The sequence below is a fragment of the Micrasema longulum genome, unplaced genomic scaffold, assembly GCF_059751315.1.
Source record: "Micrasema longulum isolate JH-2025_06_02 unplaced genomic scaffold, ASM5975131v1 h1tg000873l, whole genome shotgun sequence".
In the NCBI taxonomy this organism is placed as follows: Eukaryota; Metazoa; Arthropoda; class Insecta; order Trichoptera; family Brachycentridae; genus Micrasema; species Micrasema longulum.
This window is the reverse complement of record NW_028278065.1, coordinates 358,062-383,007: the sequence shown is the minus strand read 5'-3', so window position 1 is coordinate 383,007 and position 24,946 is coordinate 358,062. Positions and strand designations below refer to the sequence as shown.

The 24,946-nt window shown below is 37.3% G+C and overlaps 1 protein-coding gene across 2 annotated transcripts in view; it reads left to right on the top strand.

The window, feature by feature from the left end:
- Positions 1-513: 513 nt before the first annotated feature.
- RyR (Ryanodine receptor) overlaps positions 514-24,946 on the top strand; it is a 126,614-nt gene continuing 102,181 nt past the window's right edge. For both annotated transcript variants that reach the window (XM_088231329.1, XM_088231328.1), the window contains exons 1-14: positions 514-628; positions 2,006-2,180; positions 4,241-4,344; positions 5,547-5,671; positions 6,738-6,827; positions 8,027-8,151; positions 12,125-12,307; positions 13,409-13,456; positions 13,601-13,730; positions 15,282-15,496; positions 17,868-18,015; positions 18,915-19,115; positions 19,810-19,950; positions 22,946-23,075. In XM_088231329.1, the coding sequence (XP_088087455.1) occupies positions 553-628; positions 2,006-2,180; positions 4,241-4,344; positions 5,547-5,671; positions 6,738-6,827; positions 8,027-8,151; positions 12,125-12,307; positions 13,409-13,456; positions 13,601-13,730; positions 15,282-15,496; positions 17,868-18,015; positions 18,915-19,115; positions 19,810-19,950; positions 22,946-23,075 (1,891 nt within the window). In that variant the 5' untranslated portion in view covers positions 514-552. The remainder of the gene's footprint in view (positions 629-2,005; positions 2,181-4,240; positions 4,345-5,546; positions 5,672-6,737; positions 6,828-8,026; positions 8,152-12,124; positions 12,308-13,408; positions 13,457-13,600; positions 13,731-15,281; positions 15,497-17,867; positions 18,016-18,914; positions 19,116-19,809; positions 19,951-22,945; positions 23,076-24,946) is intronic.

Here is a 24,946-nt window from a genome sequence, read left to right as displayed (position 1 = left end):
TCATAGGTGTGTGGTATGTAGCATTATTTGAAAACAAAGGTAGTTTAAATATTTCCGATGTCTGAGTGTTCTCAATCCCGCATTTATTTGTGTTTTATTTAGGAGGTTAGTATCTACTTTGTAGTTTAATATTTTATACAGAAATTTTATATCAGGCGTTTTATCAGAGAATTAAAATGAAAATGAGTAAGAAGTTGCTCGTAATTTGAATTTAAGTACATATTTGAAGTACATATTATGTACTTCTGGATTACTTTCTTTCAGCACAAAGATGCTAAGGCATCGCCAAGGGGACTTATGTCCTCAGATGCGGTGTGTGGTACGTGGTGGGCAAGCTGCTGTCCAGCGTTGCAAGTGCCTATAATAGTGAAAAGCATGGCTTTTGCAGGCTGAAATTATAATGCGGCACTTCACATATTAGTGAATAAATAAATAAATAAAATACAACATGTCTTTTGTCAATTCTGTAAATAAAAAAAAAATCAATACAATAATGCTTATTGTTATTTTAGGCCTCTTCTGAAGCTCACCGATCGTCTTCTCTTGGTAGGAATGATGACTGACGAAGATGTGGAAAAGCTGCTCATCATGACTAATCCGGAGACCTGGGACCCTTCGTTTGACAAAGGTTATTATTATCTACTAAATGCCTCTCGCATAACATATTACGATGTATACTCCTCGAATGAGAGTTGTGAGTCACGCTCAGAAATTAATAAAGTCTTTCATTATCTCTGTGTCCTGGCGGATAAAGAATACAGTTATGTGTGTGAAATAGAACCATAATCTTGTAAGGGCGTTTTCCACTCGATGCCTGCTCTTAGGTAAAAATATGCTCGTGTTGTGGTCCCGTGGCTACGGTTGCGGACTCACGGATCTGAGGTCTAAGGTTCGAACCCCATTCTACCCCAAAACGATTCTAATTTTCTAGTGGTGACTTATTTACAACTCGTTGAAAATGGTCACCAAAATTGAAATATTTGGGTAAATCATAATTTCGTCGGCCTCGTGGTGTAATGGTTAGCGCGTTGGTCTACCGTGCAAGAGGTTTCGAGTTCGATTCCTGACCTAATTGCTATGAAATATTTCTTCAAAGGGTGTTTTTCATTAGAATATTTCACATTCCCTGGACTGGCGCCTTAAGTATAAGACTGATCATCTTACCTTCAAGTAACAAAAACGATCAAGATACACTGCGGTTGGTGTACCAATGCGGTGTCCTATGCACCATAAGGTCCAAAAAGGTAATGATAAATCATAAAAATGCAAATTTTTATGCTTGGGGTCCTGGGTTCGAATCCTGGGAAGGTCAACACGAAATATTGATTTAAAAGGTGGTTAACTGCAACTGTGACATCTGAAGCATAAGCCTGATCATCTTACATTCATGCAACAGACAGAATGCAGTGCCCTATGCATCACTGGATGCAGCAAGGGGGATGATGACGTGAATTAAATATTTTTCACTGATTCGATTGGACGACATTCTTTAAAATATTATTTTATTATCATCATTCTATGTCCGCTCCCTAGTTAGAGCATACAGTGTCCACGAAGATCCTCCAGGCATCTATGTCGGCTGCCAGCTCATGTGCATCCTCCCAAGTCAGGTTCGCGCCCCGTAGTCCTGACATGAACTGCCGACGGACAGTCAGCAGTGGACGTCCAGGACGCCGAGAACCTGACGCCTTGTAAAGTAGGCAAGCGTGGTTAAGGCTCTCAGAAGGCATCCGCAGCACATGGCCAAGCCAACCGTATCGTCTCCGCTTGGTGACAGTTGTCGTCGGAGTTTGCTGCGTTCTCTTATTACTTTGTTCCGCACAAAGTCAAACCACTGCACACCCGAGATTCTTCTGAGACGCCTATTCTCAAAACTCGGTATTTCGCTGTTCTGGGCCCTAGAGCAGTGCCACGATTCGCATCTGTAGAGGAGAATAGATGTTATGCAGGCGTTATATTTCATTAACTAAACTGAATTATTTCAAGAACTGTTGATTTATTTCAGAGGGCAAAGATGAACATCGCAAAGGATTACTTCATATGAAGATGGCCGAAGGTGCTAAACTCCAAATGTGCTATCTCTTACACCACCTCAACGACATACAACTCCGTCATCGCGTTGAGTCCATCGTGGCGTTCAGCTTCCAGTTTGTTGGGGATCTTCAATCTGATCAACTCAGGTATAAAAATATCCTTATTTAATTAAATAACAATAAAAAATCTTTGAATAAACAATAAAATACTTTTAAGTTCATTGCGGTTGAGCGAAATCAGTGTAACTAGGCAAGATATGGGAAGATGAGCGTAATCGGCGTAGTTGTGTAAGATTGCATGTTGTCTTCTGTCGTCTAACTGGATACTCCGTAGATGCTGCGTAGAGTGCGGTGATACCAAACGTCGTCGAAGAAGATCTCTGCAGCAGTTGAGTGTCCCATAGGATATAACCCTGGTATCTTGGAGGAACATCACGGCGGAACAACAGGGCATATTTAACTCGCGTCGGGGTCTCCACTGTAGGATAAGGTGTGGTGTTGCCATCCTATTTGGTGATAGACACAAGAGGTGAGGTGGCGGTTTAAATGCAGCTTTATTACATGAATGATGTCACGCGAACCTTACGGCGATAAGATGTTGAACTGGCTGCACTGGGACTCACTGATTGAACTGTACCGGACTGAACTGGGCGTTGACTGCGCCCTGTGGTCTCTTCATAGGCCACGTTCCTTTGTCCTTCATATCTCCATGGTAGGGACGATGGTAATGTGCTGCAGGACGTTGATCTCGTGTTTTACAGAATGTAATGAATTTAATTTATTTCAACGGATAGGGGAAAACATTTTTAAAAAGGTGTGTAAAGCGGCCACTTAAACCAGCCAATGACAGGTCATATGCCCTGTAAATGCCTAGACTTCCATATTCCCCTCTTAAAAATGTTTTCCTTCTCTGTTGAAATAAATTTAAATATGAACAATTCCCTAGGGAGGAAACCCAGCCAGTCTGCAAGGATTTGGACATAGTCAAACATTATTGTTGTAATAAATTGAATTCAATAGAAAACGCTGACTTGCTTCTTGGAGTCATGACTATATTTCAGGTGAAATTATTTAGCTCGTGTGTGTCATCGATCGTGGACTATGAACCCCACAAACTTAATTTTTTAAATTACGTATTAAAATATTTCTCCACAATATCTCCAATTATTTTTTTTAAAATCCATTTTACATATTTTTGTTGGTATTCGTAGTATGTGACATTTCCCTGCTACAGTTGTGAATGAGGAACTTCTGCCCTACGGGAAATTGGATACAAAAAATGATTTCTTGCACGCGGTAAAAATTGGAGCATTAAATAATACGGCAGTTTCTTGAAAATGTAAGAAAAAATATTTTAAAGTATTGGAATAAAAACGAACCACTTTGAACGACGTCACTAGTTCATATGAATCAAGCAATGATAAGAGAATTGCGGACCAATCGGCAAAACTGGCCGAGAAGAAGCTGAAGATAATTTGAGACGTCACACGCGGAGCAATTCCCGAAATACAAAACCTTGACAAATTATAGCGCTTATAAAATTTAAACAAATTAATTTTAAAAAATACAAAAGTGTTGCGTTATTTTTTACCTTGCTTATAATATCCGAGGTTTGTATTTCAAAGAGAGGATTTTTCTGCTATTATATTACATTATTTTAGTTAAACTGTTGGAATCAGGAAGGATATTCTAATGAGGGCCAATCGGGAACTTCTCAGCATTTGCTCATGTGAAGAGGAAACCACTTAAAACTCTTCAAGAGAAGCCGGCCTGTTAACAGTAGTCAACAGGCCTTCCGTTCCACTAGAAGAGTGTTCGGCATTTAGTTTCCTACTTTGGTTTATTTAACCAATTGCCTGCACTATATTGACCATGCATGTCAAAATTCGTATCTGGGGCATATAACGCGCGGAAAAAAGTACCCTTTGCTTCATTTGAATTTAAAGGGCAATATTGAGGGTCACCGTGGGGCTGGAAGAAGACAGACTGCGTAATATACGACTGGGCTAGCTTCAAGACTGTGGAGCAGATTTTCCGGGCTGCACAGGACTGAGAGACTTTCGCCAGAGTGATTGCCAACGTTGGGGATACCTGACAGGGCACTAAGAGAAAAAGAAGAATGTATTCCCTTCTCTTAAGTGTTCTTCATATCTGTTGTAGTATGTTAAATATCTTTGAAAAAAACATTTTGTTACGTTGAATTTCAGGCGGTACGTTGAAATCAAGCAGTCCGATTTACCAAGCGCCGTTGCTGCCAAAAAGACAAGGGAATTCCGTTGTCCTCCGAGGGAACAAATGAATGCCATTTTAAGTAAGCCTTTCTTGTATTTAAATATTTTTTTTTTAAATAAGTACCTTCTTCTTCTTCATCTTGTAGTAGATCCAGGGATCTGATATTGATGTTGTCGGGCGCAAGAAAGTCAATTCTATGTTCTGCTTAAAACAGCCAGACCGCTTTCGTTCAAAAAACTGTATTAATCACCTTCTGAAAATGGTGTCGATCACAAAAAAGCATTTCTCAATTTGCAGAAAACACCCACATCTCTAGAAAAATCTTATGGTTTTTTAAAAATCATTAAAATTGCTCAAATACATAATAAGATTCTTGTTTGTAATATAAAAAAAAACTTATGTATTCATTGTTTATCATTTGTTAAAGCCAAAAAGATTCCAACTGTTGTTTAGATCTGATAATTGACTCATTTCACAAAAGTGCTATTATCTCAGTTTCATTTTTAAATGGGTGGCTGCTTCCTGCATAACTACGTTCAATTGTTTCACCACCTCTTTGAAGGTCTTCCAGGTTGGCGACTACCTTCTGGCATGTTGTTTGCAACCGCGTGTGGAAGTCTGTTTGTATCCATTCTCTCCACGTGGTTGCGCCGGAATCATCGCTGTTTCCTGCCCCGTCTCTCGATACCTTCAATGTTGCAGGCTTCAAGTTGACAGTATTTCTAATCCTGTCCCTCAGCGTATTTCCCAGAATAGTGCGCAATCTCTTCATTTCTGCAGTTCTAAGCACTAATAAAAAGTACCTATAAAGAAAAACGTTTGAAAAAAAACAGTTTCAGCGTAAATAATTTGGAGATATTATTTTCACGATTGTGTCGATGTAACATTTTGGATGAGTAAATTATTGGACAAACATTCTTGGACTGAAATCGGATTCCTATGTCAAGGATATTTAAAAGGCAAAAAAAAATTCCTTTCGGGGTAATACCACTGCATGATATCACCTAGACTATTTTGAATATCATAAACTTTTCTGCTCACACAAATTTAAAATGCACAACCACAATCTTCATGTATTTAAATTTCGCTCCACAAAGTTCGGCAAAAAACTCTGAAAAATATTGGCCATTCCCAATTTGATAAATTGCCCGATGAACTAAAAAAAGAAAAGTCGAATGGCAAATCTAAAACTGTTGCAATTAAAAACAATTGTAAATAATTTCAAATCACAAGTTCCCTTCAGACTGTTTTGTGACATTTCTCATTGTTGAATAATTGCAGGCTTCAAGCACTTGGAAGATGAGGACATCCCTTGCGGAGAAGATCTGATAGCCCGAATGAACGAGTTTCACAGTGACCTTATGGGCCACGTCTCGCTGGCTGCCCTCCAAGAACCGGACCCTGATGTAAATACTATGAGTATTGATATTAAATCGAAAGTCTTTTCTTTTTCCACACCCGCTCGTAGAGCACGTGGACATCACCAGACGACTTAAGTGCCGCGATTATAAACGCTAAACGCTATCTTCATCTATACATATCGAGACGGTACACTTAACTTTTGTACTATCTCTATCTACCTCGGTATGTTCTACCGACGTATCATCTCGATTTCATACGATCGAATCCAACTAATAAATGACTCCGAAAATTTAATCCGCTTTCCTTACTTCATTAAAATTTCAAATAATTCTCATATATATTTTAAATAGGCTTCTGTGATGAGAAGTGCCCACTTTGCCTAAGCTGACTTAAACAAAAATTTTATATGACTTTTGACAATAAATTACCAAGACGGTATGGTTAACGATCGTCTGTATTGATCTACCGAGCGATTGCAAAGCCGGCTCCTTTAACGTCTCGATATGTGCACTCCGGAAGATAGAAAATCAGATGCAAAAAATATGATAACTACATTTATTTTTTATAGTGGCAATACTTTACGCCTGGATGCTTTTATTAGGGCAGAATCTAGCCACATTATCATGTGCATCTAGGCGTTCGTTTTCAAAACTAACTGTTATGTAAGAATTTAATTTAAATTCAAAATTTACTTCATTTTTTGCATCTGTTTTACTATGTTCCGGAGTGTACGTATCGAGACGTTAAAGGAACCGGCTTTGCAATCGCTCGGTAGATCGATACAGACGATCGTTAAGCATACCGTCCTGTAAAAAGCCGGGTGTCTCAATCTCACCCACATAATAATGGTTTCAGCTTTTTTGCTTCCCAAAAGTCAACAGATGGAAGAGTTCGGGAAATGTGGGTGTTTGAACAAAGCCAGAATGGTGAATTTTACACAGTGTGTAAAGCAGCCTAAACCAGCCAATGATAGGTCATCAGCTCTATAAATGCCTAGACTTCCATATTCTCCTCTCGAAAATGCTTTCCGTCTTTATCTCTAATCTGGAATATTTGTTGTTTTTACAAATGACTCCAACGTGGTTAAACAGATTGAAATGTTATTTTTAGGCTCAAGCAGAGGTCTCTGAAAAACCGGGGACTATCACAAAGCTATGCAACTTTATCAACGCTGTCAAGGAGCTGGAAGAAGAACCCAAGGTAATATTTTTTCCAAGAACCGGTTTGTAATCTCGAGGGTGTTTATTTATATACATATATAGTTAAAATACATATACATAAGGGCGGGCATATTGCTTTAACTCTTAAAAGACTGTGATAAATAATCCCTTTGCGCGCGGTGATGTAACATCGTGTTTCCACTAGTAAAAGACGGAATATTCTAATGTTCAGACATTTGAAAAAAAATAACATGGAGACATTCTGTTTAATATTTTTTTTTTCCATAATTTATCTGAATACACATATTATTTAGCCCTGTTATAGCAAAATAAATTAATAATCACAAATACGCCGCTCATGTTACGCGCGTGCGTTCCCCATCACTGTCATCAACCGACTGAAGACTGAATCTGTTTTGGACAACACCCGTCGCAGAACAACGTCTCTGTCTTCCTTGTTATGACTTCTATTTTCGTGTTTTCTCTTGTATAAGGTATGTGTATAGATGTGTTGCTGAATTAGCGGACATTTATTCTTCGCGGAGTAAGGATAAATATTTTTAGTATTACCATTTAGCATACTTATAAAAATTATACTCTCCAAATCGGGTGTGAAAATGTCCATTTGAAAATAAAAAAAATACGGATTCATAATTTAAAAAAATAAGAGAGATATATCAAGTTTTGTGTCCTATGTCGACTAGTGTGACATCACAGTCACACAAGAGTTAAAGTGATTCTAAACGAAAATATGAAACTTTTAATTCAAAGATGGCGCTTTTATGTTTTTTTTTGAAAAATGACATTTTTACGTTTATTTTCAATGGTAATTTTAAATAAATGCTAGTAAACATTGGTACGTAACCACTTACCGAATTTTTGTGTCTATTGGTTTCGAGACGAACCCGTCTCTTTGTCAGGACATTCACTTCACTAACATGCAAATACTAAAATACACTTTCGCCTTTACCATCATAGTAATATGCATAGTATTTACGAAAAAATACAAAAATAACACGCAGAGTTAAAGGGGATGCTTACACTAGCATGACGAAGAGACTGGTACGTCTCGAAACCGGTAGACATGAAAAGTCGATGAGTGGTTATATACTAATATTCGCCAACATTGATAGCATTATTGTTACCGCAATTTCAAATTACGAACTTTTTTTAATTGTTTAAATATAAGTAAATAAAAAAAACATTGACGCAAAGCATTATTAATGTTTTATTTCCCAGGAAGAAGAAATTCCACTCAAAAAATCACCAGAAGAAATATTCAGAAAGGTTTTGATCTCCACTATTGTGAAATGGGCTGAGGAATCCCAAATTGAGACGCCTAAACTGGTCAGAGAAATGTTCAGGTGAGACGATCATCATTGAAATTACCCTTTGATGATTTTTAACTTTATACTCCAAAGATTCATTTCATTATAACACGTCATAATATTGAAACTCTCGCTGATAGACGAACCACGGCTGATACAGTGTTACTCACCAACATAATATCTGATAAAATAGATTCCCCCAAATGAGGAAGTTCAGTGGTTTTTATCAATTTTTTTATTTGTTAATAGACTGTTAAACTAAGTCAAAATTATTATTTTTTAATTTTTACATATCGTATTATCGGTGCTACGATTTTTTAAAGTTTTGTATTTCTGAAATAACTCCGCGTGTGACGTCAGAGGTTCATTTCCGCTTATTCTCATTCAATTCTTCCCATTGGTCCAGAAGCGATAAGCAGACCGGATATCTTCCATAGCTCTCAGATCATAGGTCGATTCACATGAACCAGTGACGTCATTTAAAGTAGTGCGTTTTTATCAAAATATTTTTTATTATTTTTTCTGTACATTTTCAAGAAACTTTGAGCTACAATTTAATGCTCTAATTTTTACCCCGCGTAAGAAAACATATTTTGTATCCAAATTCCCGTAGGGCTGAAGTTCCTCATTGGTTACCCGCATTCATCTTAAGGTACCACGGAGACAAACGCGTTATACACAACTTTTCCACATACTAACTAAATAAATGCAAAACGAATTCGTCAAAAAACGCTACGATTAACCGTATATGGATACGTATAACAGGAAATTTAACGACATAGATATATTTACCAAAAATATTCAATTTATCAAAACTGCCATAGGCAATAAATTGTCTTTGTCCGCGTCCTCCTCTCCGTTGCTCTCTATCCCTGAACAAATATAAGTTTTATAGTGAGAAGATCTTTTAATATAATTATGTATCCCCGTACTGCGGGCCAACTGTTTGTGACACCTGATTTTCAAAATTCGAATCATTTCTATCAAACTTGTATGTATATGCATGTAATATGTATTTGTATGTTCGTTTTGAATCAACGTTCGCGCATTGTCAAACCTTGTTTTATTGTTGACATTATATCGTATTGACTGCATTTTGTGGTTACCTACCGTACTCGTATTGTATGGGACTCGTCGCACATTATTCATTCAGTGCGTATCGGTTCAATTTTAAAATAAAATGCTAATTTTTCAAAATGCGGTTTTGAAATCTAACGTACTTTTAAAAAAATACAATTTATAATATTTCTTGATTTAAATTTTTACAAAAAGGTTTCAAACTTTTTACCAAGCTCTTTCTTGTACCATTTTTAATATATTTACAAGTTTTAAACAATTATTTTTTTATACTTACGCACCCACACACACGCACCCTCTCCCTCACTCATTTACGCATACACACATTAACATACACATGAATACAAACGTCACACACATTAAATTACGTTAACTCTTTTCTTATCTATTATGCGTCATTATTTATTTATTTATTTATTTTATTAGGTAAACAAACAGTATGTACACAAATATTGCCAATTTCTTTGTATATTAGTGTAAGCCACTCATGCACACAACAAAAATTTTTTTTACACTTAATACAATAATTTAAATTATGTTCAATATAATAAATGTAAAAGAAACAAAATAAAAAAAATATTTACGTAATAATAATAAATAAGTTAAATGTCTGCTTCTCTCAAAATTTCTATAATTTTTGACCTAAATTTACATACATTGTCACAAAAAATATCAGCCTCGGTAAATATATTGTTATATTGGTCGCATATTCTAGGTACTGTAGATTGTTTAAAATAGTTTGTTGACGCGTTTTCAGTGTAAAACAAAAGATTTTGTCTTGTCGGTCTAGATGGCACATGGAATGGAAGTCTTTCTAGTAGGTTTGGAGAATCAATTTTATTATTTATTAATTTGAATAAAAATAACTGGTCTAACATTATTCTTCGATTTTTACTTCATTTCATTAGATTTACAGTGGATTTTTTTAATTTTCTTAAGTAATGCTTTATCTGTTTAGTTTTTAATTGTTTACTGTTTAGCACGAACACTTACCAAATTTACTATTATGCTCAATGTTTGTTTTTGTAAATTTATTGATAATTCTAAGGTGCCAGAATTTCACTCGTCCATGCACTTTGTAGCTGCAAGACGATTAGTAATCTAGCTTCAATAGGTAAATATTATCAACTATCAAATATCCAAATTTAGTAAATGAGGTCTAGAATTCCAACCATCCATGCGCTCAGTAGCTGCAAGACTTGTTGTAAACTAACTTCTATTTTTATAAATTTGTTTTTTATTATTTTTTTAATATCACTAAATCTCTAAACTTTATTGTCAAATAAAAAAATAAAAAATGTAAATAGGGGCTAGATTTCTTATTGTCTATGCGCTCTGTAGCTGCAAGACGTGCTGTAATCTAGCTCCTGTATATAATAATTGGAGACGAGGAACAAGAATCCCAACCGTCCATGCGCTCTTTAGCTGAAAGACGTGGTGGGATATTTATTTATTGTACAGCGCCCTTGAGGTGATTTTCACAAAAACGGCGCTATAGAAATTATCCAAATATAAATATACATTGTTAATATTTTTCTACGTATTTTGTTTATGTAAAAGCTGTAAAAATCCCAAATAAAATCAAATAAAATAAAAAGCCGTTTACACGTGGGCAATAATCATCATCAGTGGCGCTACAGCCCGTTGTGGGCACTGGCCTCCTCCAGAATCTGTCTCCATTCCTCCCTGCACCCTGCGGCTCTTCTCCAGTTTGTCAGGCCAATTGCTCTAATGTCATTTTCCACATTATCCAGCCATCTTAATTTTGGTCTGCCTCAGCTTCGTCTGTCTTCCGGGATGGTATTTTCGGGGTACGGTTATCATTCATTCTGTGCACATGGCCCAACCATTGTAATCTTCTTGTTTTGATGAATTGTGCAATGTCGGGTTCGCCATACAGTGCCTCTTATTTATTTTATTTATTATTTTATGTTATTTATGATCAAACCGTCTCTTCCACACTCCGTTTTGGTTGACAGCACCAAATATCTTCCTTAATACTTTTCTTTCAAATACTAATGCCATGTTTTCGTGTCTTTCGGTGTTAAATCAGCATTCGGCATCATATGCAATGACCGGTCTCAGAAGAGTTTTGTAAATAATGGTCTTAGTTTTTCTAGAGAGCAATTCGAATCCCAATCCCAGATGTTTAAACAAACCATAATAACATCTATTTGCTGCCGATAGCTGTGCTTTAATCTCGGTACTATAATTGTTATCTTTAGTAATTTCAATACCTAAATATTTAATGGACTAGACTTTCGTATCCCTTCTCAAAAACATTTAGACACATTGTTTACTTATAGGTACCTAACGGGATGGGTCCGATTAGACCCAGTAGTGTTGTAAATTATCGATTATGTATCCCTCATTTTCTTTAACCGAAGTGCCTTTGAGGTGATTTACGCAAAAATGGTAAATTATCAAAAATAAATAAATCCATCATCCATCCATCTTCCTTTTCCGCACCTAATGGTGCATAGGGCACTGCGTTGGTGCACCAATCGCAGCGTATCTTGATTATTTTTTTACATGAAGATAAGATGATCAGTCTTACGCTTCAGGTACTAGTCCAGGAACTACGAAATATTCTGGTGTAAAAACACCCTTTTAAATAAATATTTCTTATCAACCGTCGGGAATCGAACCCGAGACATCTTGCTTGGTAGTCAAACGCGCTGACCATTACACCACGAGGCATTATTTATTAATAAATAAATAAATCATGAAAAATTTCACACAAAACTTTACCATGCGTCTTTTCGTGATTTAGAGCATATTGTGATTATAGAACAATATTATAAAACCCACAAAAAATGCCTCAAAGGCGGAATTTAAAACTGGGTCTGCTTTGACCCAACACCACTGCGCACGTATTTTTTTCCACACGACCCAGCGAGATTTAAGAGCTAATTTGTTTTCTGTTTTACAGTTTACTTGTGCGTCAGTATGACGCAGTCGGAGAGCTGATTCGTGCGCTCGAGAAGACCTATGTCATCAACGCCAAGACTAAGAAGGATGTAGCAGAAATGTGGGTCGGGTTGAGTCAGATCAGAGCCCTGCTGCCCGTGCAGATGAGTCAAGAAGAAGAGGAACTTATGAGGACACGCCTGTGGTAAATATGATTATTATAAGATAACAGGCAAGAAACCTCTATGGTCCTCCATAGATTGGATGCAGCCAATGCTTCCCTAAAAAATTGACTTCTAGTTAAACAGTCAGTACGTAATTTTTTTATAAAATAAAATCATCTATAAGTCAAATTTTTTTTTTAGTAACTGCAACAAATATTTTTTGATTAGTTAGTATTATTATTAATTATCCTGTTAGAGGTATAATGGAGTATTTTATTATAATAGAAATATTTAGAGAAGAATTTCAAATGTAATCCTTTTAAACTTATAATTAGAAATCAAACACTGATGTGAGTCTACTGAACACTTTATTTTATTTTTACAAATATAAACATATAAAAATAAAAACTTCGTGGCAATTGTTTCGCCTTATTAAGGAATTTTCAAACGAATGTGAAGATTATTTGGATTGAATGTCCTTATATAGATATATAATTCAAGGTACTTAAGTAGAAAATAAAAATAATCTTATGAACTATAGCATGTACATTAATCGTAATTGAGGGAAAAACCAATGGTTAAGGGTGAGGCTAAGTGTTTAATAGGTAATGGGGAATTTAAGTATTTATATTTGAATTTCGGGGAAAATATAACAAAGTAAGTATTTATTGACATACAAGTATGTATTGTGAGATGAAGCTTTATAGTTTTGTAAGTTTGTAGTTTGTAGTAAGTTTGTAGTTTGTAGTTTTGTAATCCTTTTGTTGCACAATCATATATTCACACTGCCACCGGTGAGTGCGTCTACCACGTGACCTTCTTCGTGACTTCCCTTCATCGCCACTTGGGGGCACTGCAGGCACGATAACTAGTGCAACGTTATCCTAGCTTTCACAGCGCTACAAAATGGCCTTAATAATACCAACTCAACACAGGGCTATTGGCCTCATACAGTTAGGGATACGTTATTATTTTTTTACTAGCAGGCAGCAGTCTGTGATTGTAGAAAAAAGAGGCAAATTTTGCTTAACGATTTTGAGCTGAGAGCTGAGATCTACGCTCTGGCATTCGAACAGTTAAAATATTAATCTGCATCGTGCAAACCACAGTGTACCTTAAATGTTTATTTCTCTTCCCAACAGGAAACTAGTCAACAATCACACATTCTTCCAACATCCAGATCTCATAAGGTAAGATTGACTATATGAGATTATCTTTGTAAGCGTCATCACAACTCATTGCCATACCCCACTGGGTGCGGAAAGTGGGATGATGACGATATTTATTTATGGTTGTTTCTTTTAATGTTTTTTTTGTTGTTCCTTCAATTTTAGAGTTTTGCGAGTACACGAGAACGTAATGGCGGTTATGATGAATACGCTCGGGAGGAGAGCGCAGGCACAGAGTGACGCACAAGCTCAACCTCAGCCAGATCAAGATGGGCAGCCTGTTGCAAAAGAAAAGGTAATATATATAATCAAAAGATTACAGGCAAGCAGCGTGTTAGAACAACGGACTGTATAGTATAGACTGTTATTGGTTGTGAATTATGTGGGTATGCATGGGTCAAGTATTGTCACAACTTCTACATCCTTTTACCCACATCACTGTTCACTTCCCACCTCAGTATCCTTAGATCACCCGCCACATTAGGATCTCGTGTCGTACATCGCGCGTTTATTTCGTTGAACATGTGCCGCATCATAAAACTTTGTTTTCACCAACCACCAGTGTTGAGCTCCAAATCGAGGCCTGCCCTCGTGTTAGTGCCGCTTGCCAGTGCCAAGTCGGATCTGGCAAGTCCATCAAGAACGAAGATAAAGTTAGTAGCCTCTCTTCCTTATCCATCTCATTTGTTGGGGTTATGACCGATTGACACTGTATACCGCATAACATAGATACTCACTTAGTTTTCATTAAATTTAATTACAGTTCACTCCGTTCAATAATTTCGTGGAAGCCCCAGGGCTTCGCCTCCCGCTATTTCGAGCCCCAGGGCTTCGCCTCCCGCTATTTCGAGCCCCTGCGTGAGAATTCGTTTTCCCACCAATTATCGTGCAATTCGTTGTGACTCACATTCATTTCATTTTATAGATGAGGGTAAAAACGTTTTCTATATTATATTAATTGGTAAATGACCCTGGTTTAGTTCTTGTTATTATTGGTTCTTATTCTGAATAATAGGGGTCAGTGCTAAATAAGCTTCTGATATCACTGCAACCTGTGTAGATCTATTGAGATGGGTCCCTGTAAATTAGTTCTTGCCTTCGAGCCCAGGTCTTTAACACTTTCCTCACTGTGCCAAAAACGTTCGCGCAGTACGGTGCTGTGTAGTCAATACACATGCAAAAAATAAGAGATTTGGTGATTTGATTTATGATAGCGGAACAATAAGTCAATTCTCCAAACTGATAATATGAGCTAGTGGATGCAGCCAAAAATCTATCGGAAATGTACTCAGACCAGAGAAATTCAACGTGTAATAACACTGACTAACCTGGTGTTGAGTCTTCTTCCTTGTCGGCGATCAGCTCACGCTGTCAGGAAATTGGTGAACGGAACACTGCAGGCACACTATTGCGTCTTGAGGCGGCGGATTATGAAGAAAGGCGACGAATTGCTGATAAATTTGCGGCGTTGTGCGAGTTAAGGTGAAGTTATAACAACTTCCACGGCAAATAGAGGACAATATTTTTATCAATTCAAAAAGCGTACAAACATAATCAGTTGAAAAAGCGAAGAGAAGAGCGCGTGGGCCAAACAGTGTAGCCAAACCAAAAATATCCCGTCAACCGTAGCAACCTCACAAAACCAAAAAGCTAGTATCTGCTTACATATGATTCTTCTGGCTAAAATACATTGAAACAAACTATCGACTCAACCAAGATTCTAAATCGGAAAAATCGAATATTCATACGCTATTGCTTCAATAATTTATAATTGCGCGCAAGCAATCTGCAAATTGCATCTAATAAATGACACACATGGATAAATTTACGTTTGTTGTCTTCGCAGGACACTTCGCACGAGATGGTTGTGGCCTGCTGCCGCTTCCTGTGCTACTTCTGCCGCACAGGCCGGCAGAACCAACGCGCCATGTTCGACCACTTCGACTTCCTGCTGGAGAACTCCAACATCCTCCTCTCGCGGCCCTCGCTGCGAGGCTCTACGCCCCTGGACGTGGCCTACTCCAGCCTCATGGAGAACACGGAGCTTGCTCTGGCCTTGAGGTATGATATTAATAATATATTCACTGGATTCTCAACACAAATACAAAGTAATACCACTTTCGGACAAAGGGATTTTGAGTATTATTCAATTAAAATCTAAAATCTACTTACACTGTCCATTAAAACAATTAGTAACGAGAAAATGTTCAAAAAGGCTATAAAAAAATGAATAGTAGAGCTGGATAGAAGTAAAATGGATTGTCTCATTCGTTCAAACCAATATTGAATCAACCACTCCACAAATGTAGAGTTTATTTTATGTTTTTGTTCTTTTGTTGTGCATTTTGTATTACAAATAATATATGTACACATAAATCAAATCTAAACATAATTCCATTGTAGTTGAAACTGTCTAACATTTTGTTAATTATCTCTGTATATTATGTCTTCTTTGTTTATTCTCAGAAGTAAAAACATTTTTTTTTTAATATTGTTAAGTGTCCATGGCACGGGTAACCCCAGTAAGGTCACATTATTTTTATTATTGATAATTGTTCATAATGGGAAAAAAAGTAAATATCAACGAATATATAGCCAGAACGAGCGCGTCATGTTCGACCACTTCAACTTTCTTTTACTGTGACATTGGCAATTTGTACTTCCCATGCTGGGAAAGCTGTGAATTTAGTAAAGAAGGCTTTCCACAAAGTTGCAATCTTGGCCAGATGCAGCTGGGGGTTGTCTTTTAAACCTTCAACGGTCTATTATAAATCCATTTTCTTAGGCATCTTGTGCTATGCAGCTGGCTGTTGGACACACCGATGCAAGTTGCAATATTTTAGGCGAATTATTTTAAGCGGACAAAGGCAACCTCTCCTGGCTCTTGCTAGAGCAAATAGAAAATGCTCGATGGATGCTCTCCCAGTTCTAACGAGCTTGTCCCCGTTGTATCTGGAGGTCCAGGAAAGCGTTCTTCATTCATTGGTGGCCTCCGTCTACTCCCAACTTAAGAAATAATTACTCTTTTTGATGCTTGGCAATCGCGATGGGAATCTTCCCCTTCAGGGAGGGTTACCTTTTTTTTCCCTTCAATCCGCCAGCTCTTAAAATCTTTTTGGGTTATCTCCAATTACTGGACTAAGCAGTTTTTATCAGGTCATGGCAAATTTAATGACAAACTATTTGTTTTAAATATTGTTGATTCCCCTTCGTGCTGCTGCGGATATCCAAATCAGTCTTCTGAACACATCGTGTGACCTTGTCCCTTTCCCCCTCTCTATAATTACCGAATGAAGCTTCTCGCTACTACCCGTGGCCCTGTTAGAGGTCCTATCGGATCTACAGATCTGGTGGCTTCCGAAAAGAATTTCAAGGCTTTTAAAAAGTTTTTTAATCATTTCGGCGAATTGATCATGTCCAATTAATTTAATCCCAGTCAGTGAAGAATTCACTTCCCTCTTTTCTCAATCCAATGAAGTACATATTATGTACTTCTGGATTACCTTCTTGCTAACAGATTACAGAGAGCTCCTTCGGACAGCTTTTCTCGTTCGACAACGAGCAACTTTTCCGTGTATGTGGGCAACGCCAAGGAGACTTATGTCATCAGCTGCGGTGTGCGGTATGCGGTGGGCAAGCTATGACTTTGGCAAATTGTATGTCACGTAAAGCGTAGATATGTGTGAAAAAACTATTAAAAAAACTCAGAAGAGGTGATTTTTAAAAACTGGGTCTAATCTGACGCCCCACTGCTACGCGCGTATTTTTTTCAACCCAACAGGCTTTAAGAGTTACTAACATATTACAACAGAGATGAAGAACATTTAAGAGAAGGTAATATAGAAGTCCAAGCATCTACAGGGCTTATGACCTGTCAATGGCTGGTTTAAGTGGCCACTTTACACACTGTGTAACATTCACCATTCTGCCTATATTTGAACATCTATATTCCTTCAATTCTTTCATCTGTTGATGTTTGTGAAGTTAAAGAGCTGAAACCTTTATTTATGCAGGTGAGATTCAACTAATTGAATTATTTCACCTACATGTTACACAGTGTGTAAAGTGGCCACTTAAACCAGCCATTGACAGGTCATAAGCCCTGTAGATGCCTGGACTTCTATATTACCTTCTCTTAAATGTTCTTCATCTCTGTTGTAATATGTTAATATAAACAGCTCCCCAGGGAGTTGAATCCAGTCCTTGTCTACAAAAATTTGGACAATCTCAAAATATTGTTTAAGAGTTACTATTATTTTTTCATACATTTTTTAGAAACATTGCCGTACAATTAGATCGTCTAATTTTTACCACGTGTCAGAAAACATTTTTATGTCCAAATTCCCGTTGCACTGAAATTGCTCATTTCAAATATTACGCAATTCCATACTAAAATATTGCCACCAAATTGATGGAAGTTGTTTTCTTCCAGAGAGCACTATCTCGAGAAGATCGCCATATATCTCTCGCGATGCGGCCTTCAGTCCAACTCAGAGCTGGTGGAAAAGGGCTACCCGGACCTCGGCTGGGATCCAGTGGATGGAGAGAGATATCTTGATTTCCTGCGCTTCTGTGTTTGGGTAATTATTTATCTTTTGGCTGTCAGAAGTTTGGATGGCCAATAAACGTTGACCCAAAGGGCCGATTAATAAAAGACGAATGTACATAACAGTCACTATCTTCATCTGTATGTATCAAGACGTATGATGAATTTTGATCTACCGATGAAAAAAAAAATGCTAATATTTATTTTCCAAACTGGCAACATTTTTTACAAAGTGTTGCCATTGCACCAAACGGTGCATGCGCCTTATATCATCTCAAAAATTATTTGATCTGAGGTATGTACTGCAATTTCCTTGAATTTTCAAGCTCAACAACTAGATGTTATTGTTTTACATGCCAAATTTACTCAGATCTCAAAGTCAAATTAATATTGACTTATTTTCATTTTGTATTTAAAATTGTTTTTGGGTTCAAACTGTCAGTAGGGTCACCGTGAGTCACATCTTGCTGGAGGATGTTACTCTATAAAATGCTGCGAACGCCCAGTTGCATTACACCGGCAACACTACTGACTAGTCCTACTCGTTAGCGTCCACGTCGCGAACCTCGAGCAATGGAATCGTGTGATCACGGTGTGATCACAGCAGATAACGAGAGGATAAAACCGTTGTTGCTTTATTTTAGTATAATTAAGTGTACATGTTATTGGATGGCAGGCCCTTCTATTTTTATGTATACATTTTTTATTGTTTCTATTTACGATAATTTAACCTGTAAATCTGTTTATAAACTAAATAATAAGTCCTAGATTCACAAATTCCTCACCTATTTTAGAATACCCCGCCTACGCTGATGGCTAACTTTTCTGCTGGTTTAAATTATTATTTTTTTATAAAATGAATGTAATAATCCATAAGGGTTTATAAATAAATTTTCAAATAAAAAAAAAATGCTAATTACTTTTGAATTGTAGGTGAATGGCGAGAGCGTCGAGGAAAATGCCAACCTCGTCATCCGCCTGCTGATTCGCCGACCCGAGTGCCTCGGGCCCGCTCTGCGCGGGGAGGGAGAGGGGCTGCTGAGGGCCATTGTCGATGCCAACACCATGTCGGAGAAGATCGCCGATAGGAGGAAGCTGGCGGACACTCACGGCGGCGCTGATGGCATAATGCACGTGAGTATTCACTTCACTCGCCTCCTGAAAGTTGACAGTGTGTATCTCGAGCAAAGATGGTATTTTAGTTTGAGTATAATATACAAGACCTAAATAAGACCCCTATTGGAGTATGGAGTCCCTACTTCACTAAAGATATTGAGCTTCTGAAGATAAAATTATGAAGTTGCTTAGATTAAAATGGGCCGGACATGTAGAGCAAATGCCTGATCCACGTGTCCCTAAAATATTAATGAGTGGACACCTGAGTGGAAGGAGATCCGTGGGAAGACCCAGGCTGAGATTGGAGAATGAAGTGAGAAAGGATGCAGCGTGGTTTTTCCAGGTGGCAAATTAGAAGACGGCGGCTGAGGACAGACAGAGTTGGAGGCGAAAGATGCAGGAGGCCAAAGCTCGATATGGGCTGTAGCGCCATTGGAGCTCTATTGTCCCCAATCCCACCTCCGTCCCAAGAAAAACTTCCTTTCCAGCAGAGTGGTTTCAGATTGGAATAAATTTGTTGTCTAGTTGACCATTCCATTTCGGTCAACCGATACAAATACCATTTGGAAGGAAGAAAAATGCAGACAAAAAGCAGTTTACGAGATATAGGCGCACCAGCAAAGATTAGCTGCCGGAACAGTACCATGATGATAAAGATTCCATCATCATAAAGTTCCCTACATTACAGTAATCAATGTTATTTTTTTCATAGGTCATGGAGTTCAGCCACCCTCTGCCTGAGTCTGAAGAGGATGAAGACTACATTGATACCGGCGCTGCTATTCTGTGTTTCTACTGCACCTTGGTAGACTTGCTGGGAAGGTGTGCTCCGGACGCAGGAGTCATTGCTCAGGTAATACATGCTTTAAAACTACTACCGTACATTTACGGAGACTGGACCGCTGTGCACATGCAAACCACGAGCCCACTGCGTGATATCGCATGATTGGCCCATTTTGCACCACGGCAAAAATCTACACGGCATGGATAGATGTGGATCTACAATTGTTTACTTATTAAATACCTGGCAAACGTAATAACCAGTACATCATCAGACCGACTAATCTCCAGTCGATTTCTTTTTGCAGGATTTTTACCTGAGAGTACTCGCTAAATTTTAATTATGATTTTGAAAAATTAGCATTAAAACATCTTTTGTTAAGTTTAACTATATTATTTGAATCGGGTTATTGTCCCGTGGCTAGTATTGCGGACTCACAGATCAGAGGTCCGAGGTTCGACCCCACTCTACCCAACTTGATTTCCATTTTCTAATAGTGAGTTATTCACAACTCAAAAATGTTTTGAGTATGTCCAAATGCTTGCAGACTAGCTGGATTTCCTCCCTAGGGAGTTGCTCATATAAAATTTAATTCAACAGAGAGGGAAAATATTATTGAGAAGGGAATATGGACGTCTAGGCATTTACATGGCTTATGACCTGTCATTGGCTGGTTAAAGTGGGCACTTTACACACTGTGTAACATTCATCTTTCTACCCATGTTTAAACATCCACATTTCCTCAACTCTTCCATCTGTTGACTTTTGTGAAGTAAAAGAGCTGAAACCTTTATCATGTGGGTGAGATTCATCCGGCTGAACCAATTCACCTACTAGGCAACGCCTGAAAACAATTTTCCAATTTTTATACTTCTTCTTTTACCAGGTAGTTAATTCAACAATGTTTGAGTATGTGCAAATGCTTGCAGACTGGCTGGATTTTCTCCCTAGGGAGGAGTTCATATTTAAATTTGTTGCAACAGAGAAAGAAAACATTTTTGATAAGGGAATATGGGAGTATAGGCATTTACAGGACTTATGACCTGTCATTGGCTGGTTTAAGTGGCCATTTTACACACTGTGTAACATTCACCAAAGAGCTGAAACCTTTATCATGTGGGTGAGATTCATACGGCTGAACTAATTCTCCTACCAACTCGTTGAAATTGGCCACCAAAATTGACGTATTTGGAGGCCAGGCCATGGTCATTCCCCGACATTAAAACCTCTCTGCTGATATTTAAAAGTATTATCGTTCCCTACATTGATTATTGCTCCAGTATTTTATATTTCAGTAATGAAGGAGATCTAAAGAGACTCCAAATAATACAAAACAAAGCGATGAGGATAACATTAAGATGTGGGAGACGAACAAAAGTTAAAAAAAATATTCAACTTCTAGATATCACGACAATTGATCAAAGAATTAAATTCAATGTTGCTAATGAAATAAACAAAATTATTAAAGGAATAGTTCCGAGATATTTTCAAAATAAACTAAAAAATAATAAGTTCTTTCATAGAAACTATGCAACAAGAAGATCTAAAACTATAAGACTGGAAAAGAAATCAAAAGCAATGTCCCAGAACTGCCGCATGTACAAGGGAATACAACTATTTGAGATGCCAGAAAGCATAAAAAATGAAATTAATGTAAATATATTTAAAATTAAATGTAAAAAGTATATATGTGAAAAATATTAGGTAATATATAGTGTAAATAGTGAATATTATTAATGAAAATGTACATATGAAACAGTGAATATTATAAATTAGGTTATTAATAGTGATAAATAATGTTAGAATAAGTAAAGATGTAAATATTGTGTTGTAAATATATATTAGACTATGTTAATCATAGAACTAATTAAAATAAATAATAATAATAAAATAATGAATTACTCCCAGAGCACTAACATTAAATTGCGTTATTTGAAGATTGCTGAGTAATCTCATTAAAACCACTATTAACATGGATGGTCTTCAAATAAAAAAAAGACATCATTAGTAATAATATTAATCTTCTTCTCTGGTCTCAATCCTGGGATTGGCTGGCAGCAATTACATTCATTCCTCTCCTCCATTCCTCCCTGTCTTGTGCGGCTCTTTTAAAGTCAACATATGATGAGCAGCGCACGTCCTCTAATAGGTCCTCCAGGTACTCTCGGCGTGGGCGTCCCCTAGAATTTGTCCCCTCGGTCATTCCCTCCATTATGACATGCGGGAGGCCTTCTTGACGTATTACATGGCCGATCCATCTCGCTCGCCTTTCGGACAAGGTCCTGAGCAGGTGCCTTGCACCTTCGATTTGGAGAACCTCCTCATTTGTAATGTGGTCTCTCCAGGAAATTCCTAGTAGTCTTCTATAGAACCACATCTCAAAAGCCTCTATTCTCCGTTTATTTCTTTCGGATAGGCACCATGTCTCGCAGCCATACATCAAGATACTCCATACATAGGTCTTGATTAGGAGTATTCTTAGTTTTAGGTCTATATTATTTGTTTTTACTTATATATATAATATAAGTAAGTATAAGTAAGTATTATAAGTAGTTTATTATAAGTAAAAATAAATTGCAGAGTCATCTGCAGGCGTTTACTAGTACTTAATTTAACTCGGCTGATGAGTCTTAACTACATAAAATAAAATAATCTGCTAATTAAATACTTAACTTCAATATCAATGCATAGATGGCGCTTCCAACTCGCTTGTGGATGGGTTCTTGATTCGTAGCATATATACAAAAACCAAAAATGTTACCTCGTGTGGATATTCGCTAAAATAAGCGTAATGGGGAATGTTGTAGTACCTACATAAAGTGGCCACTTAACCCAGCCAATGACAGGTCATAAGCCCTGTAAACGCTCGAATATCCATAATCCTGAATCTTGAATTTGAAAAAATTCTACCTCATCTCTGTAGGGATATAAATAAAAAAATCTATATTATTTGATTCAATTATTTTGATAATGCGGAAGTTGAGTGGTTTTTTTAATTTTTTTTATTTGTTAATAGACTTTAGATACGGCGCTTACGACAACGATACAAATTTGGTTTATTTTCTAGGGTAAAAATGAGTCCTTACGAGCCAGAGCCATCCTGCGTTCTCTGGTTCCCTTGGAAGATCTACAGGGTGTACTAAGCTTGAGATTCACCCTGCTAAACCCTGCCGCGGGAGAAGAAAGACCCAAATCTGGTAAGTGTATCTTTATATATAAAATTCCTATCTACGTGTGATGTCACAGTACTCCTCCTAAGCGGCTTTACCGATTTACGTGCGGTTTTCACAGAAATATAGATCTTTGCGCTGTGCGTGTTCGTAGATATTAAAATCTTCAATCTAACATGTAAAAAAGAAGTTAGGAGCATAAATGTTTCATACGTCGATCTAACAGGGTTGCATTCGAAGAGAATGCATTTACAAAAAAATGGAAAGAAGTTTGTTTTTGAATGTTTACAAACAACATTCGTTTTTGTGGGTCTAAATCAGACTCTTTCCTTAAATTCCTTATAATTTCTACCCATTTATTTCTTTTTACTGGATTTTTGGTAATACTAAAATAATATTTAATTCGATACATTTTAAAAAATCGTATTCCAACATAAGTACACCCCTCTGTTGGTGAGAAGACCGGAGTTTGACGTTTGCAAAAAGAATGTCATATTTGAAAAAATATTTATTTTATGTTTTGGGATTCAACCATAAACAAGTACTTAGGTACCTACTTAAATTCAATATTTGAATATTAACTATTTTTGGTTTTGGAATTGAATCACAAACAAGTACCTAGGTACCTAAGATTCCAAGATAATAGCAGGCAAGCCAACGTTCGGGCAGGACAACGTCTGTCGGGTCCGCTAGTATATTATAGTTTTACAAAACCATTTTCAGGTTTTACCTTGTAGGTATAATTACCGCACATTCACGGAGACTGGACCGCTGTGCGCGCGCAAACCGCGAGCCCACTGCGTGATACGATCACGTCGGGGTCACCAATGTCGGATTAGGTTGTTGGGTGTTGGTTGGAGTTCCTACCCCAGTTAGAGATTGACAGAAGGCACGAGGTTGCTGTTTAATGCGTATTTATTACATGGCGAATAAGATACAACACTTGGTTGAGGACAACGTCTGTCGGGTCAGCTAGTTTAATAATATTATCTTTAATGTTTTTTTAAAGTATATTTAACAAATGTCAGTAAGTATTTGTATGTAACCACTTATGCTAGGGTTTCCTAGGACAGCGGTGGCCGTATCTTAACGGCCGTAGTGAACGGTGATGCGGTGGCCATCCATCGTAACGGTGACTAGAGAGTGCTTTCCTAGGAAAACGGTGTTGATAATTTATCACTCTCTTTGTCCTCTTTCTATAATTTTTGACAACCTCGTCTTCAAAGGTGTCAAAAATTACAATAATCTCCCCGATGAACTAAAAACTATTAAAACGTATATATTTTTTTAATAAATTTAAAGTAAATCTAAAGAAATTTTTTGAACAAGTATAAAAACTGCATTAAATTTTGATTAGTATAATGTATTATTATTTTCTGCTTTTATTTATATATCCTATGTTTTTGTTTTTTTCTCATGTACTGGTATGTGATGGTTTTTGAGAGGGATGAAAATATAACTAAATGTGAGATCAGTGTGAACGGAGATATTCTGAATCAGGTAGAAGAATTTGTGTATCTGGGAAGTATGTTTACTGGGGATGGAAAGGAGGGTGAGTGCCGGGAACAGGGTGAATGGTAATGAAATGAAATGAAATCTACTTTGGCAAGCAAATTTTTATCGCAGGAGGCTAAACTAGCAGTTCACAACGGAGTTCTAGTGCCAACTCTAATGTATGGGAGCGAAGTATGGAATTGGAAAGTGGGTTGAATGCTGTTGAAATGCGATCCCTCAGGCAAATGTGTGGAAAAACTATGCATGATAGGTGCACAAATGTCGAGATCTGTGTACTGTGTAAGGCTGAGACATGCATTATCGACAGAATCTAGAAAGGGGTGCAGCGTTGGTTTGGTCATGTAGAGCGAATGGACAGCGAAAGAACGGATAAAAGGATCTGC